The sequence below is a fragment of the Phycodurus eques genome, chromosome 5, assembly GCF_024500275.1.
Source record: "Phycodurus eques isolate BA_2022a chromosome 5, UOR_Pequ_1.1, whole genome shotgun sequence".
Classification (NCBI taxonomy): Eukaryota; Metazoa; Chordata; class Actinopteri; order Syngnathiformes; family Syngnathidae; genus Phycodurus; species Phycodurus eques.
In genome coordinates, this window is record NC_084529.1 from 24,209,076 (window position 1) to 24,231,212 (window position 22,137).

The window sequence follows — 22,137 nt, forward strand, 5'->3', positions numbered from 1 at the left end:
CCTCTTGCACTCAACTTCTTAAACTGCTAACCTACAATTCCATCGCAACATGCTGCCAATTTTTTTGTCTGAGTTTGTTGTCACATTTCTGTCGGGCCAATTATATATTACTCGTGCACTCTCGCCACGCTGCACTATTTGCATATCCGTTGTTGACCAATACTGGCCACTCATGCCAGGGTAGCATCTGCCTCATTTGCACACTGACTGAGGAGTGTCTGCAACATTTGCGACAATCAACATTGTCCCAGATTATCGCACTACTCGTCACTTTAACCTGCATACACTCCTGAAAGTCTCTTCTCTTCTCGCCCTTTGCACAATGGTCATTGCACCGGACTATTTCGAGATTAGTCATTTGAACTGAAGTCTCTTCTCTTCTCGCCCTTTGCACAATAGTCATTGCACCGGACTATTGCGAGATTAGTCATTCGAACTGCTCTCAGTGCTAGAGGACTCTGCATCTTTTTGCACAATTGTCAAAAAAATATATAATAATAATTTGTACTAGCATTACCAGATAACTAGCAACCCTTTATTGCTCAGTGACTGTTTTTGTCAATGTCTTTATGTCTCAAAAGTGTTCTCTGTCAATTGATTGTCTGTTGTCGTACTAGAGCGGCTCCAACTACCTGAGACAAATTCCTTGTGTGCTTTTTGGACATACTTGGCAAATAGATGATTCTGATTCTGAACCCTAGACTTTACAACTAACAGGTTTCACAGAGAGGCGGCACGGTGGACGACTGGTTAGAGCGTCTGCCTCACAGTTCTGACGACCGGGTTTCAATCCCTGCCTGTGTGGAGTTTGCATGTTCTCCCCGTGCCTGCGTGGGTTTTCTCCGGGCACTCTGGTTTCCTCCCACATCCCAAAACATGGTATGATAATTGAAGACTCTAAATTGCCCGTAGGTGTGAATGTGTGTGAGAATGGTTGTTTGTATATGTGTGCCCTGTGATTGGCTGGCAACCAGTTCAGGGTGTACCTCGCCTCCTGCCCAAAGATAGCTGGGATAGGCTCCAGCACTCCCGCGACCCTTGTGAGGAGAAGCGGCTCATGGATGGATGGAGGTCTCACAGGACTCCAGATAACTCCTCTACTCGCTTCCGGCAAGGGTTGCAGGGCCACCTATCCAGACTCGCCTGCCGCTTAAGTATGCTGATGACAAATTTGTCCTATCCTTGCTTTCAGGCCGCAACACAGAACCTCTGCATGAAGTACTCCTTCAGTCAGAATCTTTATCATTCTTTAGGGAATTTTACTGGTTTATTGGATAATAAAACAGAATGTGGTCTTTTTCGAGAAAAAAAAAACATTTAAGTTTGACACGAACACATACATACAGTACATTCACACCCACTTTTTATTAGATCCCCATTATTCCCGCAATTCAATTTTTTTTGCGCCAAAAAATTGCCCATTTCCAATGGCACATTCAACAAAACACATTCACGTTGTTCCCATTCAAAATGTTCAGCTCATTCAGTTCACCTTGGGATTGATTTTCAACATTCCAAAAATTCCCACCCACCACAAATTTCACAATTTTCACCAAATTTTTCCACTTTTTGACCCACAAAATTTCAAAATTAAGACATTTTTTACTCCGACTTCAACATTCCTCAACCGATTCGCACCGTTTTAACTTCTATGTTTTTAAGATCATCAAAGCCAATCTGTAAACCATTCCCCAAATTTCACTAACTGTCATAATAAAATACCGAAATTAATTTTTTTTTACAAATTTTGCTATAGTTTCCTTATTTCTCAACCGATTCTCACCGTTTCACTTTCTTGGTCTTCAACTCATTCAAGCCATCCTGTCAACCACTCCCATTCCCCAAATTTAATAAAACTTCAAAATAAAATTCAATATATATATACGTTTATATATATATATATATATATATATATATATATATACGTATATATATATATATATGTATATAGGTATATGTATATATATATAGGTATATATAGGTATATATACACAACCACACACACACATTTTTTTTAAAGCGCAAGACAGCTTAGGGTGGTTGCAGGTGTGGGTGTCAGGATGACCATTACAGAAGAAGACAAACCTGCTTGGGAGGGGTGGAGTGGCAGACTTCAAATGAAGAAAAAGCAATCAACAAGAGCAGAAGCCCTTTGAACGCCTCACGGAGCGGTGAGTTCAACAAATTCCAATTCATTTCAAGTTGAATTAATAGATATGATTTCCTAGATCTTTTCAACTCGTTATTGTGTATGTTTTTGCATTACAGCATCTTGCTAGCTTCTCAGACTAATTTTCTCAGAAATGTAAAATGTGTTAACATCATCCACAAGTACAAACACATTTCTGGAATGCATTCTTTCTCATTCACTTTCAAGCTATAAACGGGTAACGACTCGGACACGTAGTTTGCATACAATGTGATGATACTTCACTGCGCAAGAGGAGGATTTACTACCCCTAACACATTGCAGCTTGTAAGTGGAAATGTTACTGCTATTGTCGTAAATAAGTCATGATTTAAATTGCTTTTGTAGAAATACACAAACAATTCATTTAAATTGTTCAATTTCATGACATTATCTAGCTTTCATGTCTTAATACTGTCATGTCCAGCTTGTAAACCTTGTGGTTGTTGTGTTGTGTCCCTCAGCAGTGGTTGTTTGGAAAGCATGGCAGTGAACGTGGCTGGACTTGTGGCTGTGGTTGTCTTTTATTTGGTTATCCTGCTAACTGGGATCTTCGCCTCGCGCAAATCGAAGCAAGTGGAGAAGAAATGTACTGGAAAAAAGAGCGAAGTCGCCATCATCGGAGGCCGCAATATCAATGTAGTGATTGGTGTGTTTACCATGACGGGTAAGACTTTTTTTTCCCCTTACGTTTTTCACTGTGATACATTTTTTAAACTCCTAACTTTTGTTTCTCATATGTGTTTTGTTTTAGCAACATGGGTTGGTGGATCTTATATTATGGGGACTGCTGAAGCTGTTTACTCTCCAGCTCAAGGTCTCCTTTGGGCTTATGGGCCTATTGCATTTATGTTCAATTTTTTTATTGGTAAGTATAAAATGAGAATCCTTTGTGCTTTTCACTCTGTCTTAACGCATCCCACACCATAGGATAATTACACAGGATACACAGCCGATGAATGGGCCTTTGCAGACTTTGATCGGGGAAATCCGACTCAAAATAAACCGATTAATGGTGTTTGTGTTCCCATCTTTTGTTTCAACCGTAAAAAACACAGAATTGAATAGTATTTAAAAAAAATAAGGAATCTGTGTGAATTTAGGATCAAAGAATAGCAGAAGCAAAAATAATGGATTGTAAAAACATTTGAAATACAAAAGATACTTGTCGAACATGTTAATACTGCTGAAATTGAGCAGAAGATCAAGAGTAGCCGCACTTAATGACTGTTTCACAAAGATTTCATTGCAAGTGAAAAGGTGAGCATGAGGACAGGGGTTGAGGTGCAATATTGTCATAGTTATCTGCATTTCTTTTGGCTATGTTCCTGTTCTTATTGCATGTATCATCTGATTGAGCGTGGTAGGACCATAAAGTGGCTCTCGGAAAAGTTAATGAGTCGCACACGCAAGCTATGTACAAAAGGAGACGCAACAGTTTGTCGGATTTACATATTTCACCATGAATGGCAGACTACACTGATACATTATTAGCACGTCAAAGCCAAATATCATCGTTGAACATCATTCTCCTGTTTTAGCTTGCCCTGTGTTATGGACAGCTTAGGTCGTTTTGACATGTTTACAAAGTTCTCTGGGTTAACATCAATATATTCACCCCTCCCCCCACAGAGAGCATGAAACTTGTTTGATAATTCGATTTGCAGTGATATTAATTGGGAATTGCTTTACGTTTGAAGCTATGCTATCTTTTCCATTTTAGTTGTCATGTTATTGTAAACACTTCCGAACTTGAAAAAGATGGATTCATCCACCAAAGAGTTCATTTGGATTTCACTCAATAACAAACCAAGCTTCATCTTTTATTTTGGCATTCAGTAGTGTAATTTGAATTAGATTTAGTATTAAACTTTTGGAAAAAAATCCTATTGTAAATCAGTGTAGGTAATGAAAACATAACACACATTTGTAATTACTATAACATCAGGCACCAGCCTGAGATTGTTTCACATTTCTCCACTATAAATATATGTAAATAAAGCTGTCGCTGCTATTTTAAAGTTAAATTCTTAACATACAACCATGTTCTTATTTCCCTTTAATATGAAACATTTAAGAGAAATATATGATCGATCAATCTATGCATTATTTTCGCCTTATATTTATCATACACTATTTTAAGTGCAGCTGACATCGTACAATTAGAAATCCACTGAAAGCAATCCGTACACTCGAGAGTTAAATCAGTGCACATGGCGCACATTGCGTGCTCAAGTCGGCCATCACAGCAAGCAAACATAGCTTAATGTGTCTCTTGATCTAAAAGTAGCCTTATAGGCCGTTCGAGCTTGTGTGGATGATTCAGTCCTGGACTATGTGTTCCGCTGCAAAAGTACCTGAGGTGTTTGTTTCCATGACCTTTGACTTTTCTCCATTCCACCATGGTGGACAGCATCGCTGACACCAGACCCCGCCGCCCGGGCTGCTCACTCACCTTACGGTTATTGTCATCTGATTAGTGGAAAGCTGAATATCTTGCTGTATAAGTTTAATGTATTATTATTACAAGTAAAAATATTTAATAATCACATTAGAGACAGAGGGAATGACATGTATGTATATGTATATCCATTTATTATTAATTTACATTTATTTTAAATATGTGTACTTGTTTTCATGTGCTTGACTGACTCAACATTAGCAGTTAGCTTGAAGAAACGGCTGCTAGTAAAAACTATCCCCGTGAGTACGTCAGGATTTGCAGTTAAAATCACTCAGTACGTTCACGGCGTAGTACGCCGTTCCTTGCGCAAACGAATCACTCATCGTACTAGTACATCGCTCCTTAGCGGATCACAAACGAAGGTCAACGAACGAATCACTATTCAGTTCCTCAGTACACCAGTTCACTGAACGAATCAATCAGTGCACTAAAGTCCCTCCCCCGCCGGTACGGCGCTGCCTGACGCTGGCTGCTCATTGGTCATTCGCAGAAGTGAGTGACAACGCCGGCGAATCGGAAATCACATGGAAGTACGTTTAATGAAGTCCCGCCCCCGCCTGCACGCTGGCTGCGCATTGGTCATTCACCAAAGATTCAGAAGTGAGTGACAGAAGGCTTCAGCAGTTCAGAATCAGAATCAGAATCATCTTTATTTGCCAAGTATGTCCAAAAAACACACAAGGAATTTGTCTCCGGTAGTTGGAGCCGCTCTAGTGCGACAACAGTCAAATAACAGAGAACACTTTTGAGACATAAAGACATTGACAAAAAACAGTCACTGAGCAATAAAGGGTTGCTAGTTGTCTGGTAATGCCGGTACATTTGTATTTTTTTTGACAATTCTGCAAAAAGAGTCCTCTAGCACAAACTAATATTGCAATAGTCCGGTGCAATGACCATTGTGCAAAGGGCGGCGAGACTTCAAGCGAGTAGTGCGATAATCTGGGACAATGTTGATTGGGCAAATGTTGCAGATACTCTTCAGTCAGTGTGTAAATGGAGCAGATGCTACTCTGGCATGAGTGGCCAGTATTGGTCAACAACAGATATGCAAATAGTGCAGCGTGGTGAGACTACGACAGTGAGTGCACGAGTAATATATAATTGGCCCCACAGAAATGTGAAAACAAACTCAAGACAAAAAATTGCCAGCATGTTGTAATGGAATTGTAGGTTAGGTGTTTAAGAAATTGATTGCAAGAGGGAAGAAGCTGTTTGAATGTCTGCTAGTTCTAGTTTGCATTGATCGGTACCGCCTACCTGAGGGGAGGAGCTGGAAGAGCCGGTGACCGGGGTGTGGAGGGTCCGAGAGGATTTTGCACGCCCTTGTCTTAGTTCTGGCAGTGTACAAGTCCTCAATGGTGGGTAGGGGGGTACCGACAATCCTTTCAGCAGTTTTGATTGTCCGTTGCAGTCGGAGTTTGTCCTTTTTTGTAGCAGCACCAAACCACACTGTGATGGAAGAACACAGGACTGATTCGATGACCGCTGTGTAGAACTGCCTCAGCAGCTCCTGTGGCAGGCCGTGCTTCCTCAGAAGCCGCAGGAAGTACGTCCTCTGCTGGGACTTTTTGAGAACGGAGTTGATGTTGGTCGCCCACTTCAGGTCCTTAGAGACTGTAATTCCCAGGAACTTGAAGGTCTCAACGGTTGACACAAGACAGCTGGACAACGTGAGGGGCAGCTGTGGCGAAGGATGCCTCCTGAAGTCCACGATCATCTCTACAGTCTTGAGCGTGTTCAGCTCCAGGTTGTGTCGGCCGCACCACAGCTCCAGCCACTCCGCTTCCTGTCGACATGCAGACTCATCACCGTTCTTGATGAGGCCGATGACAGTGGTGTAATTTGCAAACTTCAGGAGTTTGACAGCCGGGTGCGTTGAGGTGTAGTCGGTCGTGTAGAGAGAGAAGAGCAGCGAAGAGAGGACACAACCTTGGGGTGCCCCAGTGCTGATGCTGCGTGTGGATGAGGCGGTCTCTCCCAGCCTCACCTGCTGTGTCCTGCCCGTCAGGAAGCTGTAAATCCACTGGCAGATGGCAAGTGAGACGCTGAGCTGGAGAAGCTTGGAGGAAAGGAGTTCAGGTATGATGGTGTTGAACACTGAGCTGAAGTCCACGAACAGGATCCTCGCGTAGGTCCCTGCACTGTCGAGGTGTTCTAGGATGAAGTGCAGTCCCATGTTGACTGCATCATCCGCAGACCTGTTCGCTCGGTAGGCAAACTGCAGGCGGTCCAGCAGTGGACCTGTGACGCTCTTGAGGTGGTCCAGCACGAGACGTTCAAATGACGTCATGACCACAGATGTCAAGGCGACAGGCCTGTACTCATTCCGACCAGAGATTGCAGGTTTTTTGGGGACCGGGATGATGGTGGAGCGTTTGAAACAGGATGGTACTTTGCACAGTTCCAGAGATCTATTTAAGATTTGTGTGATGACAGGAGCGAGCTGGTCCGTGCAGACTTTGAGGCAGGATGGGGACACAAGGTCTGGGCTTGCTGCTTTGTTAATCTTTTGTTGTTTGAAGATGCGTCTCACATCCTGTTCGTGGATGGTCAACGCAGAAGTCAGAGGTGTGATTGTGGTTGGTGGTGCAGCTGTGTGGGTGTGGGGTGTGAAAGTATTCAAGTCGTTGGCTAGTGTGCTATTGTTCACAGCTTGGGGGCATCGCCGCCTGTAATTGGTCAGCGATTGTAATGCATACAGACTGATTTAGAGTCGTTAGTGGTAAACTGTTTATCCAACATTGCTGCACAGATTCTCTTTGCAATGTTAATTTCTTCAGTCAGCAGGTTTCTAGCGCGATTATACAGGGCCCTCTCCCCGCTTTGATATGCATCCTCCTTAGCTTGGCGAAGCTGCTTAAGTTTGGCAGTGAACCACGGCTTGTTGTTGTTGAATGTGCTAAATGACTTTGTTGGAACACAAACATATTCACAGAAACTGATATAGGATGTAACAGTGTCTGTATATTCATCCAGGCTGCCAGCTGAATTTTCAAAGACACTCCAGTCTGTGCAGTCAAAACAGCTTTGAAGTTCCATCTTTGCTTCATTGGTCCACTTTTTCACTGTTTTCACTGTTTTCACTGTAGGCTTCGCGCATTTAAGTTCTTGTCTGTACGTCGGTTCCGTTTCTGTGGCGGCCAGGCTAAAAGAACGAATCATTTCATAAACTGATCCGGTTCAGTTCGTTCACTAAAAAAAAATTGTTCTTCTGAACGAAACGTTCTCAAATGTAACAACACTAATTCTTTCAGGGGAGGGACTTAAGCGAACTGAGTGATTCATTCAGTTAGCTGGTGTATTGAGGAACTGAAGAGTGGTTAGTTTGTTGAAATTATCGTTCTCGATCCGTTAGACACGAGAGATTCGTTCGTTGAACTTCTTCGTTTGTGATCCGCTAAGGAGCGATGTACTAGTACGCTGAGTGATTCGTTTGCGCAAGGAACGGCGTACTACGCAGCAACTGTACTCGAGTGATTTTAACCGCAAGTCCTGACGTCGCGGGGATAGCTTTCACTCGCAGCTTCAAGCTAACGGCTAATTTTTGTTGTTGATGTTATAAAACACTTATTTCTCTGGTATGTCTTGTGTTTTTCCAGCAGGATTGTTTTTTGCCAAACCAATGAGGTCCAAATGCTACATCACCATGTTGGACCCATTTCAGCATCGCTACGGCCAATTGTTCACGACAGCAATTCTACTTCCTGCTCTGGTCAGTGATATTTTGTGGGTGGCCTGCATCCTTGCTGCTCTAGGTTAGTAATTGCTTTTAACACCTATTGTCATAGGCAGGGTCGTCGCCATCATTTTAGAAGTGTCGGGTGTAGGTGTATTAAAATGCCCATAACCTTTGTTCTGAAAGAGCTGTGGGTGATAATAATAATAAGGCACACACACCAGAATGAGCGGCACATGTGCATTGAAGGAGAAAGTGTAACAAAAAGTATTTAATTATGTCATTACTGTATGTTATTTTTTTTATTTTTTTATTTTTACTGTAATGTTTTTATAAAGTAGGAGTGCTATTTTTCTCTTAAAAAAAACCCTGGGACGGTGTAATGGCATAACTATTCATTTCAATGGGGAAAGCTGATTTGAGATAGTGTTTTGAGTTATGAGTGATGTCAAGGAACAAATTAAACTGATATCTCAAAGTAACAGAATGGAGGAATAAGAATAATAAAATAAAATAAAATGTTTGGATTAAGTTAGCTTCTTTATATATTTCTGAAATTACAAAGCTTTTGCACATACTTACCGTATTTTTGGGATTATAAATCGCAGTTTTTTTCATAGTTTGGCCGGGGATGCGATTTATACTCCGGAGCGATTTATATGTGAAATTATTAATAAAAAATATATAATTTCACGTTATTTTCACATTGACAACCGCAAGAGGGCGCTCTAGGCCTGTGTATCTGTACCTGTAGCTGACAATGAGTTTGGTAAACATGTTAGCATGTTCTTTATGCTGTAGTTATCTCAATAACTGTTAGTATGTTACGTTAACATACCAGGCACGTTCTCAGTTCGTTGTTTATGCGTCATGTAACTATGCTGAATGTGTTACGTTAGCATACCGTACACCTATTCAGCTTGTTGTTCTCGATTCTATTTTTATTTTAATGTCTGTTCTTGGTGTTGGATTTTATCAAATAAATTTCCCCCCCAAAATGCGACTTATACTCCAATGCGTGTTATATATGGGTTTTCCTTCTTTATTATGCTTTTTTTGGCTGGTGCGACTTATAGTCTGGAAAATACGGTACATGCATTTACATCATTTTAAGAGCAGCTATTTATTCACACTTTTTTTTTTCAATCATTTTGTCACCTTGTTTCAGGTACCTGTGTTCAGTTGCATTATTATTTAAGTATTTTTGCTTGACATTTAATTCATTTATTTTTTATTTTTATGTATCGAATTAATTTTGTTTTACTTTGTTTTTGTTCTTGCACCACATTGAAATTAGAGTTTTTTTTAAATACCAAAAATAATAAACCAGATGACTTAGTGATACTTAGCAGGACTTGACAGTATCCCATCCAGTGCTTTTTCACATAAAGTTTTTTGCAAAGTTCACTCTTGGAGGTGAATGTGCTTTCTCTTGTGGGGTTAAAAATGTAGATGGGTAAAGAAATGTCAGGCTACCAATAGGATCATGTAAACAATACTGCCAGACCTGCACGCTGTAAAGAATTTGTAGTGGGTGAATAAATGATCAATAATCAATATTACTGGCAGAAACTGAGGGCCCCTAAATCAATTGAGCCGGATACACCTTTGATTTCATATTGCTTGTGGTTTCCATTCTAGGGGGGATGATGAGCATCGTCCTTGAAATATCATCTACAATCTCCATCCCAATCTCTGCGGCTGTCTCTATCATCTACACTTTATTAGGAGGCCTCTACGCAGTTGCATACACTGATATCATCCAACTCTCCTTCATATTTGTTTGTCTGGTGAGCTGTCATGAAATCTGTAGGTTGTGTGTGGTCGTGCCATTGGAGAATTTCAAGGCAGCCTTTGTTGAGAGTTTTCTTTTCTTTTTTACTTGTTGCTGTGACTAACCAATGTTTGTTTTTGTTTTTGTTTTAGTGGCTTTGTATTCCATTTATGTTTCTCAGTCCTGCGGTGACTGACCCCTCACAAACAGCCTATTTCAACCAGTCAAGCATCCACTCATGGATAGGGGAGGTGAAGCTTGAGGATGCAGGAAAGTGGATGGATAACTTTTTCGTGATGGTCAGATCAAATTTTATTTAATCAGTAATCTTGATATAAATGTTATACTGTTGCTCTTTAATTTATTTCCAACATGTATAAAAATAAAAAGGACAATACTTCAAAAACTATAATACGGTAACTTGTGGGAACAAAAACAAAATATCAGCAAATACAAAAAAAAATTTTTTTTACAAAATCCAAATAAACAGGTAATAAGTTGCCTGCTTAGAAATACCGGTACTTGAATAAATGTATCTAGTCCTACCCCTTTATCTATAAAAATTAAATATAATCCTATCAACCATATTCCAATTTCCAAATACACTTTCTTGTCACAATACCATATTTACTGTAAATGCCACTATGTAGTAATCTATAATATTCAAACTTTCCCTGTATCACTGACCTATGTATGAATAGAATGTAGTTTTATACGTGATTTATATGCTAGTTATAATCAACAATGCACCTTATACCATACTTACCAAAATATATGAACTGCAGCTCAATTTTACATGACTGTACAGTGGGTACGGAAAGTTTTCAGGCCCTCTTAAAATTTTCACTCTTTTTTATATTGCAGCCATTTGTTAAAATAATTTAAGTTCATATTTTTCCTCATTAATGTCCACACAGCACCCCATATTGACAGGAAAAAAAACTAATTGTTGAAATTTTTGCTGATTTATTAAAAAATAAAAACTGAAATATCACACAGCCATAAGTATTCAGACCCTTTGCTGTGACCCTCATATATTTAACTCTGGTGCTGTCCATTTCTTCTGATCATCCTTAAAATGGTTCTACACCTTCATTGGAGTACAGCTGTGTTTGATTATACTGATTGGACGTGATTAGGAAAGCCACACCCTGTCTATATAAGACCTTAAAACTCACAGTGCATGTCAGAGCAAATGAGAATCATGAGGTCAAAGGAACTCCCTGATGAGCTCAGGGACAGAATTGTGGCAAGGCACAGATCTGGCCAAAGTTACAACAAAAATTCTGCTGCACTTAAGGTTCCTAAGAGCACAGTGGCCTCCGTAATCCTGAAATGGAAGACGTTTGGGACAATCAGAACCCTAGAGCTTGCCATCCGGCCAAACTGAGCAATCGGGGGAGAAGAGCCTTGGTGAGAGAGGTGGGGAAGAACCCAAAGATCACTGTGGCTGAGCTCCAGAGATGCCGTCGGGAGATGGGAGAAAGTTCTAGGAAGTCAACCATCACTGCAGCCCTCCACCAGTCGAGGCTTTTTGGCAGAGTGGCCCGACGGAAGCCTCTCCTCAGTGCAAGACGCATGGAAGTCCGCATGGAGTTAGCTAAAAAAACACCTGAAGGACTCCAAGATGCTGAGAAATAAGATGGTCTCTGGTCTGAGGAGACCAAGATACAAATTGTTGGCCTTAATTCTAAGTGGCATGTGTGGAGAAAATCAAATCCGGCCCGCTACATCGTTTTATGTGGCCCACGAAAACAAATAATTTGGATCAACTTCCATGATTCTTTCTAAAATCTCTACCAAAATTTGAAATCGTCATATGTAATAAATAATGACGTCTGCAATATTGCAAGCATTTTTTTCGTTAACCAATCCCCCCTTTTTTTTACAGTAAATTGATAGCGGTGGGAGGATTTAACAGTACCCCTGTTTAATGTTAAAGGGCGATGGAATCCAATGCCCTATCTCGCAACATCTTTTGTATTTCACGAGAACCAATTGCACGTCAAACATTTAACGAGTAAACATGAATGCACCCTAAATCGGAAGTTGGGTCATAAAATTAAACGAGATAAACAAAACAACTTTATACATAACTAAATGTATACTACTCATTCTTTTCATGTGGAAATAGATATACATTTAATTATATGTTCATTTTCATTATTTCACATCCTTTTCAAGGTGACTTAGCAGCAGTGGGGCTGCATCCTGTATTGACAACCTGCCACTGAATACTATGATGAGGCAAAACGAAACATTTACGGTTTCACAGTCATAACGGTCCTCTGAGGGAAACCTTACCAACAATGTGGCCCACGGGAGAAATGAGTTTGACACCCCTGATCTATAAAATGGCTTCGAAGGCAGCTCTACACAAAATAAACATTCTTTTCCATTCAGTTGTCACCAATACATCCTTTAATACACCTCACTGTGACCTTTACAAACTGGCGGACTGAGCCTCCCTTCACACGCGCCAATTCAGACACTGGCTTCAGTTCATTTACAAGACGATCCTGGGCAAGACCCCCATCTTACTTTTCCTCTCTTCTCTATCTTTCCCAAATCACTTACTACACAAGAGCAAGTGAGTTACTCAAACTCACCAACTCAGGCTCCAAGGTAACATTTGGCTGAAATTCCTTTCACTTTGCAGCAGCTAATGATTGGAACACCTTTCAAGACACCCTCAAACTTACAGCCCTTATGTCACAGAGTGCCTTCAAGGAGTTTCACATTTGCATACGCTTTCTCACACACAGAAGACAAGCAACCCCCCCCCAACACACACACACACTTACAGTACACCCCTCCACTTTACCTTCCCATTGTTGTATTTTATTTGTTAGATGATGTCCAGGCGGCACGGTGGACAACTGGTGAGCATATCTGCCTCACATTTCTGTTGACTGGGGTTCGCCTGTGTGGCGTTTGCATGTTATACCCGTGCCTGCGTGTGTTTTCTCCGGGCACTCAGGTTTCCTCCCACATCCCCAAAACATGCGTGGTAGGTTGATTGAAGAGTTTTAATTGCCGATAGGTGTGAATGTAAGTGTGAATGGTTGTACGTTTATATATGCCCTGCGATTGGCTGGCGACCAGTTCAGGGTGTACCCTGTCTCTCGCCCTAAGGTAGCTGGCATTCATTTTCTTCCGCTTATCTGGGGTCGAGTTACGGGGGAAACAGCTTAAGCAGTGAAGCCCAGACTTACCGCTCCCAGCCACTTCGTCCAGCTCTTCTGGGGGATCCCGAGGCATTTGCAGGCCAGCCGGAAGACATGGTCTTTCCAGTCTGTCTTAGGTCGTCCCCGGGGCCTCCTCCTGGTGGAATCATTCCAGTGAGAGTTGAAGATCACAGTTTGATGAAGCCAGCAGAACTGCAAAATGCAAAGACCTATTACTGAGGTCACCAAATCAGAGAACCTCAACGCCTAGGATGTGCATAGAAATTCTGTTAACAAAGGTAATGAACAGAATCAGTGACAACCCTCACTGGAAACAAATATGATTTACTGCCAGCAATGCGAACCAAACTCTTGACACTGGTCATGCAGGGACCGAACAGCCCGTATCAAGGGGGCCGGTACCCCATGCTTCCGATGTCCATGCGATGTTACAGAGGCGTGTCTCTAATCCAGCCCTGGGTCCCTGCCACCGAGGAACATTTTAACCACCTTGGTCTTCGAACTATTCTCCCGACTTAAAACATCCAGAATCAAGATCAACAGTGCTCGTCTACACTATACACAGTGTTGATGGTGCACTGTTTTCCCCTCCTTAGAAGTTGAATGGTGGAACAGAATTTCCTCAAAGCCATCTGGAAGTCTTTCTCCATGGCCTTTCTCCATGGCCTCACTCCTCCTATCCATATTTGTGCCTCAGCGATCACCGAAGCTCCATTCCACTTGGCCTGCCATTACCTATCAGCTGCCTGCGGAGACCCACAGGCCAAAAGGGCCTGATAAAAATCCTTCAGGTTGACGACATCCCTGCCACCTCCGCTGCTGTCTGCCCACAGCTCTCTCGACCGGAGAGGTTCTCTGGAGATTCTGGGAACATTAAGCCGTTCATCACGGAGTGCGAACTCTACTTTGAGCTGCAGGCAGCTGCCTTCGCCACCGAGCGGGCAAAAATCGCTTTCGTCATTTCCCACCTGACTGGTCGGGCGGAGGCGTGGGCTACTGCTGAATGGAGCCGCAATTCCGCCGCGTGTCATTCATGGGCTTTTTTCGTAAAGACTATGGAGCAAATTTTTAAATTTTCCACTCCAGATCGTGAGGCAGCTCGCTCCCTTGTCACCTTACAACAAGGCAAGCGCAGGGTGTGAGATTACGCGATTGAGTTTCGCATTCTAGCAGCTGAGAGACATTGGAATAATCGAGTGCTAGTCGATGCCTTTTTTCAAGGACTATCCCCCGCCGTCAAGGATCATTTAGATCACTAGACCTGCCGACCGACCTGGACACTCTCATCGCTCTCGCTGTAAAAATCGACAAGAGGCTTTTGGATCGCGAGCTGGATGGAGATCGGCGGAGAGCTTCGTCACCGCGCACTTGGAGGACGAGCCTCGGTGACCAGCCAAACCAAGGCAGATCCCCTGGTTCCGGTCTCAACCCACTGGCTAGCATCCCCACGGATGAACCCATGCAACTGGGCAGGTTCCGTCTCTCCCCTGAAGAACGTCAACGCCGGCTGAGGGAAGGGCGGTGCTTCTACTGCGGGCAGTTGGGTCATTCCGTGAGCAACTGTCACGTCAAAGTTGCCGGTGCCGGTAGCAAGGGTACGGGAGAGGTGAGTCTTAATTTCATTAAGGAAGACCCGGCCCGGGTTCTTCCTAAAGTGACACTATGCTCTCCTGATCAAGAAATTCATCCACCTGTATTAATTGACTCTGGTTCTGACGCAAACTTACTCAACTCCATCCTCGTTAGACGTATGCACCTTAGAACCTTTGAAATAAAACGCCACCGCAACACCTATGCTGCAGACGGCAGTTTTATGGGCAAGATCACTCACCGCACCCAAACACTCACATTGACATTTCCTGATTCTCACTCGGAACGCATAAGTTTTCATGTTTTTAACGCCATGAATCATGACCTTATCTTAGGGAACCCATGGTTGAAATTACATAACCCCGACATTGACTGGTCCTCTGGGTAGGTTATGTCATGGGGCAGCAATTGCACCCGGAACTGTTTCAAGCCGCCATGTGATGTTCAGGGCTATGTTTCTAAGGACAATCCACAGACCTTATCTGGGGATCCTGATTTATCTCAAGTGCCCATATGTTACCAGGATATTAAAGACGTTTTTTCCAAGTCCAAGGCCAAATCCCTTCCACCCCACAGACCTTATGACTGTGCTGTTGACTTGCTGCCTGGAACCACAGCCCCACGAGGGAGGTTGTTCTCTCTTTCAGGGCCGGAACACAAGGCCATGAAGGAGTACGTGGAAGAATCACTGGCAGCCGGGATCATTCGCCCATCTTCATCCCCTGCGGGAGCAGGATTTTTCTTTGTGGACAAGAAAGACAAGACCCTGCGACCCTGTATCGATTACCGGGGTCTCAACGAGATCACGGTAAAAAACAGGTACCCTCTTTGAGTTCCTGGAGGGAGCCAAGATTTTCACCAAACTGGACTTAAGAAATGCATATCATCTAGTCAGGATAAAGGAGGGGGGTGAATGGAAAACAGCATTCAACACACCAACGGGACATTATGAATATTTGGCAATGACTTTTGGGCTTACAAACACTCCAGCTGTTTTCCAAAACCTTGTCAATGATGTCCTGCGTGACATGTTGAATGTTTATGTTTTTGTTTATTTTGATGACATTTTGATATTCTCCCCGGATGAGGAGACTCACATTATTCATGTCCGCTCTGTTTTGCAGCAGTGACTGCAGAATCAACTATATGTCAAGGCTGAGAAATGTGAGTTCCACAAGGCATCAGTTTCTTTTCTGGGATTCGTCCTGGCTCAAGGTGAAGTCAAAATGGACCCTTGCAAAGTCGATGCAGTTATTAATTGGCCTACTCCCACGTCACGCAAAGATGTACAAAGGTTCTTAGGGTTCGCAAACCTCGACAGAAAATTAATCAGAAATTTCAGTTCTATAGCCTCTCCTTTGCATGATGTGACCTCTCCACACAAACCTTTTGTATGGAACACGCTTTGTCAGGCAGCTTTTCAAAAACTTAAGTCGAGCTTTACCTCCGCTCCCATCCTTACTTTGCCAGATCTCAAACAGCAGTTTGTGGTAGAAGTCGATGCGTCTGATGCCGGAATAGGAGCAGTGCTCTCCCAGAAATCTCTCAAGGATGATAAATTACATCCTTGTGCTTTTCTCTCCAAAAAACTGACCCCAGCTGAAATAAATGTTGACATTGGTGGCCGTGAACTGCTGGCAGTCAAGGTGGCTTTGATGGAGTGGATGCACTGGCTAGCGGGGGCACAGACTCCGTTTTTAGTATGGACAGATCACAAGAACGTTGAGTATATTAAAACTGCTAAAAGATTAAATGCGAGGCAGGCTAGATGGGCTCTGTTCTTCACTAGATTTAATTTCACGTTATCCTACCGACCTGGTTCTAAAAATGGTAAGCCAGATTCTTTGTCACGTATTTTCTCCGAAGAGAATCCTTTGTCCGACCCTAAGACTATTTTGCCCAAGTCATGTTTCATTTCCGCTTTTGTTTGGGACATTGAAACTGTGGTTAAAGGGGCTCTGAAAAACACTCCTCGGCCTGAAGATTGCCCTGAAAACAGGCTTTATGTGGTTCCGACCTTAAGGGGAAGAGTCATCCACTGGGCTCACACGAACCGAACTGTATGTCACCCAGGCATTGCCAAGACGCAATCAGTGGTCGAACAGGGCTTTTGGTGGCCTAATGTTAGGAGGGATGTTATCGATTAAGTCAATGCTTGCCAGGTATGTGCTGCTAACAAGCCCTCTCATCAACGTCCTTCTGGGGAGTTGCGACCCCTGCCAATACCACAACGTCCTTGGTCAGACATTTCCGTAGACTTTGTGACAGGATTACCGGCCTCTAAAGGCAATACCACCATTCTTACAGTTGTTGACAGGTTCTCTAAGATGGCACACTTCAATGCACTTCCAAAACTCCCCTCAGCTAAAGACACTGCCGAGCTGATGATTAATCAGGTTTTCAAGTTCCATGGTTTCCCCAAGAATGTGGTGTCTGATAGGGGTCCCCAATTCATTTCGCAATTTTGGAAGGAGTTTTGCAATCTCATAGGTGCTATCGTCAGTCTGTCATCTGGGTTTCATTCTGAAACCAACGGCCAAACCGAGAGGCTGAACCAGGACCTGGAGACTGGGCTCCGATGTCTCTCTTCACAGGAGCCGCGATCCTGGTCTCAGAAACTGGTTTGGGTCGAATTCTCCCACAATTCCCTCCCCTCTGCATCCACTGGTCTATCGCCTTTTCACGTTGTGCATGGTTACCAACCATCTCTGTTTCCTGCCATAGCCCCAGAGTCCACAGTTCCAGCAACATTAACCTTGGTGAGACGCTGCAGGAGGACCTGGGAGCAAGCCCGCCAGATGCTGCTGCGCCAGGGACGGCCCTACAAAGCTGCTGCTGACCGTCGGAGGACACCGGCCCCGAACTACAAAGTGGGTCAGCGAGTTTGGCTCTCGACCAAACATATTACACTCCGGGTGGAGTCCAAGAAGCTCGCTCCCAGGTTCGCTGGGCCCTTCCCCATCACAAAGATCATCAACCCTGTCCCTGTGAAGCTGAGGCTCGATGCGGGTCCACCCTGCTTTTCACGTCAGCCTACTCAAGCCAGCCCGGGAGTCCCCTCTGTTCCCGCCTTCCAGGCCCCCTCCTCCCACCCGGTTTGTGGATGGGGGCCCTGTCTTCTCTGTGAAGCGGCTGTTGTCGTCTCGTCGGAGGGGGAGGGGGTTTCAATATCTGGTGGACTGGGAGGGCTATGGGCCTGAGGAACTTTCATGGGTACCGTCTGCGTTTATCATGGATGATTCGCTCATTCGGGACTTACACATTGCGCATCCAGGGGCCCCAGGGCCGTCTGGGCCCGGCCGTTAAGGGGGATGGTACTGTCATGTGTGTGTGTTCTGGGTTTTGTCTTCCCCCCTGTTTCACACACACACCTGCTCCTGTGAGCATCTTCACCACCTGTGCCTCGTTCACCCAAATTACCTATTGAATTTAACCTCGTGTCTCATTCCCTCTTGTTGCCAGTTCGCTGTACCTTGTCGTCACGTTCCAGCATTCCTTGTTTCCACATCACAGACTCACAGTAAGACTTGACCCTGTTCCGATTATCGACCTTGCCTCTTTGCCTCATGTTTTTGGATACTGTTGCCTTTCTTGGATTGCCTGCCTAGGTACCGACCTATGCCCGTCTATTAAACCTCTCTTTTTGGAAACTGTCCATTTGTTTTGGAGTCGTGGATTTTTGGGTCCTATCCTCTGTTCCGTTCATGACAGTCCAATAACAAAGCACCACGCAAATCGGGGGCTGTTCCTCCCAATCACACCTTTCCAGGTCTAACTGTCATTGCCCACATCAATCAATCGATCAAATATTATTTTTATACCACTTTTCATACACAAGGAATGCAACCTAAAGTGGTTCACAGAGATGAAAATAGACAATTAAAATAGCAAGAAGAATACAAAAACCCACCCCTTCTATCCCAATAGATAAATGCAAACACACCCATACGAACATTTTTGATCGAAGTTATTAAATGCATAAATGATACACTACTTGATGAACTGACCATACTTATTTGTACCGTAGGCTTTCGGGGGACTGGCGTATCAGGCTCTATTCCAGAGGATTCTTGCAGCGTCCTCCTCGACTCAGGCTCAGGTCACCTGTTTTGCTGCTGGTGGATTTTCTTTTATTATGGGAATCCCTTCAATAATCATTGGAGCTGTGGGTGCTTCTACAGGTACACACACACCCTTTAACACGTAACCATGCAAATTATAGATGAGAAATAACTCTGCCACTTACATACTATTTTTCCCCATTACCATTATTTCTTGTGCCTCCTCCATGCTGTCTTACACTCCGTAAGACTGGAACCAGACAGAATATGGTCTACCGCCACCTCATAAGCGCGGGGAGGCAAAAAATATCCTTCCACTGGTTTTGTCCTACGTCACACCCAACTGGATGTCAGTGTTGGGAATTGGTGCTATAGCAGCGGCAGTTATGTCCTCCATGGACTCTGCATTGTTGTCTTCAGGCTCCATGTTCACCCAAAACCTATACAAGGCGACTTTGAGAAAGCAGGTTTGTGCGTGCGTAAATGCATGCGTGCGTACGAGTGAGGCAACACACTTTCATAATATTTTTTTTTATCTACAGGCATCAGAAAGGGAGCTGCAGTGGGTGCTCAGGATTAGTGTGCTGCTGGTGGGCCTGGCTGGAACTGGTCTGGCCTTTAACAGGAGCAGCATCATTGCGCTCTGGGTGCTCGCGACCGACTTACTTTATTGCATTGTCGGCCCGCAGCTGGTTTGTGTGGTACACCTCCGCTCTCCCAATTGCTACGGCGCCATCAGTGGCTACGTGATAGGTCTGCTGCTGCGCGGGCTCAGCGGCGAGCCAGCGCTCGACATCGCTCCTGTGCTGCTCTACCCGGGCTGGAGGGAGGAGGATGGTGTCATCACACAGTACTTTCCCTTCAGGACTCTGATTGTGCTCATTTCTCTGGCAACTATCATTGCCATGTCCTGGCTGTTCCAGCTGGGTTTCACTCACCATCTCATTCCTCAGTCCTGGGATGTGTTGGATGCATTCAAAAAGAAAATGGAAGCAGAAGAAGAGGAGGAGAGACCAATTTCCAATGAGGAAAACAACTTTGTCTTTAGTACAGCTTTATAGGCTCATAGTATCTGCAAAACCTGATTTTAGGCATATTTATGGGCACATTCCTTCATATGTTCTATAGAGTAGTTGTATTAGTGGTATGTTATATTGCAGTGAAAGGAATAAGGGTGTAACCGCCTTGCACGGTGTGCAAATGTTCCATTTGTTAGTTGTTGCATGTCCTCACCGGGTGTCCCCTCCACATTCACAAATAAGAACATGATTTGACTGTTGTAACTGTAGTGACTCTGGCCCAAATGTCATATCAACCCCCCACTACTGATAGACTCTGCATTCTTCCCTGCCACCCTGCTGTGCAAGACAGCCAGTAAAGGACACCTGGCGTATCTTAAACTAATCAACAGTTCCCCTCGAAATCTGGCTTCCAGACATCAAAGACGCCTTTCCTTCTTTTGAAGTGACAGAGCGACCAAAAGGTTGGACTCTCTCTCATCCACTGGGAACATTGTGCGGACACCTGCACTGGCATTTCAGAATTACTGCAATGTGTGGACTCTCATTGGGGGTTTCTTTAACTGAAGATAAATGTCTGTTTTGATATTTTACAAACTCTGCAGAAATATTCCAAATGTATGCCTTGATGCCTGTGTCATTGCGTCAGCTTTACAGGTCCAGCTGCAAGACTTGAGAACTGTTCGTCTTGATTTGAGCCGTGATCTGTTGGCGGACCCTCAGCAGCCAACTACCGGCATTCCTTACCGGTCACGCACGCTGTTGAGAGCAAGAACGGCCCCGGCACAAGTTCAATCGTCAGGAAAGTTACGACTGCACAACGACAGGACACCAACTTTCTTTTGGGACCTCTTTTTGTTTTATTTTTGTGCATCTTCTTCTTCAACCAAACCTGCTTTGTTTTCCTCTTGAGACGCACGGAGAAATACCATTCCGAGGGACACCTGATCTATGGTTGTGAGTAGCACAACAACCGGTGCCAAAATGTGAAAAGATTAGTGGGGAAAATACTAGCTTCAAACAAGTCCCAACTTGCTACTAGCGCAACAAACTGCAGCCTATTCATGCTCATTTTAGCCCAGCGACACACAAAGTCCTATTTCCCTTCACGTACGCCTATTTTTATTTCTTTCACCATTATTCATGTTTCCTTTTTGTAGTTGTACTTCTCTGTGTGTTTCCCTAGAGATCCCTCGTAGATTTAATTAAATTGTCAATAAGATTTCATCCATCCATCCATCCATCCATTTTCTTTACCGCTTATCCTCACTAGGGTCGCGGGCTGCTGGAGCCTATCCCAGCTATCTTCGGGCGAGAGGCGGGGTACACCCTGAACTGGTCGCTAGCAGAATGGAAGATCTGTATCCCTTTTATGCCAGAACAGTTTTACTGTGTCACAGTGGAGTTTTTAAGCTTCCGCTGTCGTTTCTTAGTGTTATAATTGAAGTCTATTGAGAATCAGAGTCGAACAGAACAAAGTTTCTCGAGGGGAGAGAGAAACAAAGACAAAAGAGAAAGCACTAATTGTAAACAGGATGAGAAAAGTAAGTCATTACATTATCTCCAACAATGAAACATTAAATATGAGTGTTTTATGGGGCTGTCGTGCTACACCTGTGATGGAAGGACAGGACAAGCTAGAACAGGACAAGGACAGGAGAAGAAGCATGCAGGAGAAGGGTCGTGAACCTGGCTGTACAACTGAAGCGAGGCGCCCTGACAACTGGCCACCCGGTGGGGGCCGCGGGGACCCAATGCCAGCCCCCAGCCAACCCTCCCTCACACCACCCCCCTCCACCCCCAGGAGAGCCAGACGCTCCCCCCGAACCTACAGGGCCTGGGATGCAGCCAGTCCCCGCCTAGACCGAGGGTGGGAGGGTGTTCCTTGTTGATGGAAAGGAGGGCGGATAGGGGCACCCGACAACGGAACGATAAGGGGGGGAAAGGAACCCAGGGAGCAGCCACGGGTCATGAGAGGGGAGCCCCAAAGCCAAGCAGTCATCCAGCCCGGGGGGCCCGCCATGCAGCTAAGTGAGAACCCACATCCCCCCCGTTACTATGACTGCCAGGTCCCTGATTTCACTCCTTGTTGTGTTATGTGTGTGTTTTGAGGTACACGAAACCTCTGTGATCGAGGGCTCGTATTTCATAAATGTAGCAACCTTCAGATTATG

At 44.1% G+C, this 22,137-nt stretch overlaps 1 protein-coding gene across 4 annotated transcripts; it reads left to right on the top strand.

The window, feature by feature from the left end:
- The first annotated feature begins 2,097 nt into the window (after positions 1–2,097).
- Positions 2,098–21,185, top strand: LOC133403347 (high-affinity choline transporter 1-like). 4 transcript variants are annotated; one of them, XM_061678271.1, is made up of 10 exons: positions 2,122–2,171; positions 2,378–2,476; positions 2,653–2,855; positions 2,943–3,056; positions 8,255–8,410; positions 9,973–10,121; positions 10,258–10,404; positions 18,911–19,064; positions 19,194–19,411; positions 19,487–21,185. In XM_061678271.1, the coding sequence occupies exons 3-10, from the start codon at positions 2,672–2,674 to the stop codon at positions 20,003–20,005; spliced, it is 1,641 nt and encodes a 546-aa protein (XP_061534255.1). In that variant the 5' UTR covers positions 2,122–2,171; positions 2,378–2,476; positions 2,653–2,671; the 3' UTR covers positions 20,006–21,185. The 4 variants fall into 4 exon arrangements, with proteins under 4 accessions (XP_061534256.1, XP_061534255.1, XP_061534257.1 ...); XM_061678273.1 differs by having other exon boundaries at positions 2,656–2,855; XM_061678272.1 differs by lacking the exon at positions 2,378–2,476 and having other exon boundaries at positions 2,098–2,171.
- Positions 21,186–22,137: the final 952 nt, after the last annotated feature.

Excerpts from the sequence above, each read along its gene's own strand:
- LOC133403347 (XM_061678272.1), top strand. The coding sequence starts at position 2,672 with ATGGCAGTGAACGTGGCTGGACTTGTGGCTGTGGTTGTCTTTTATTTG. Across the intron at positions 10,405-18,910 it reads TGGATAACTTTTTCGTGATG|GCTTTCGGGGGACTGGCGTA; the intron begins GTCAGATCAAAT and ends TTTGTACCGTAG. Across the intron at positions 19,412-19,486 it reads AGGCGACTTTGAGAAAGCAG|GCATCAGAAAGGGAGCTGCA; the intron begins GTTTGTGCGTGC and ends TTTTATCTACAG.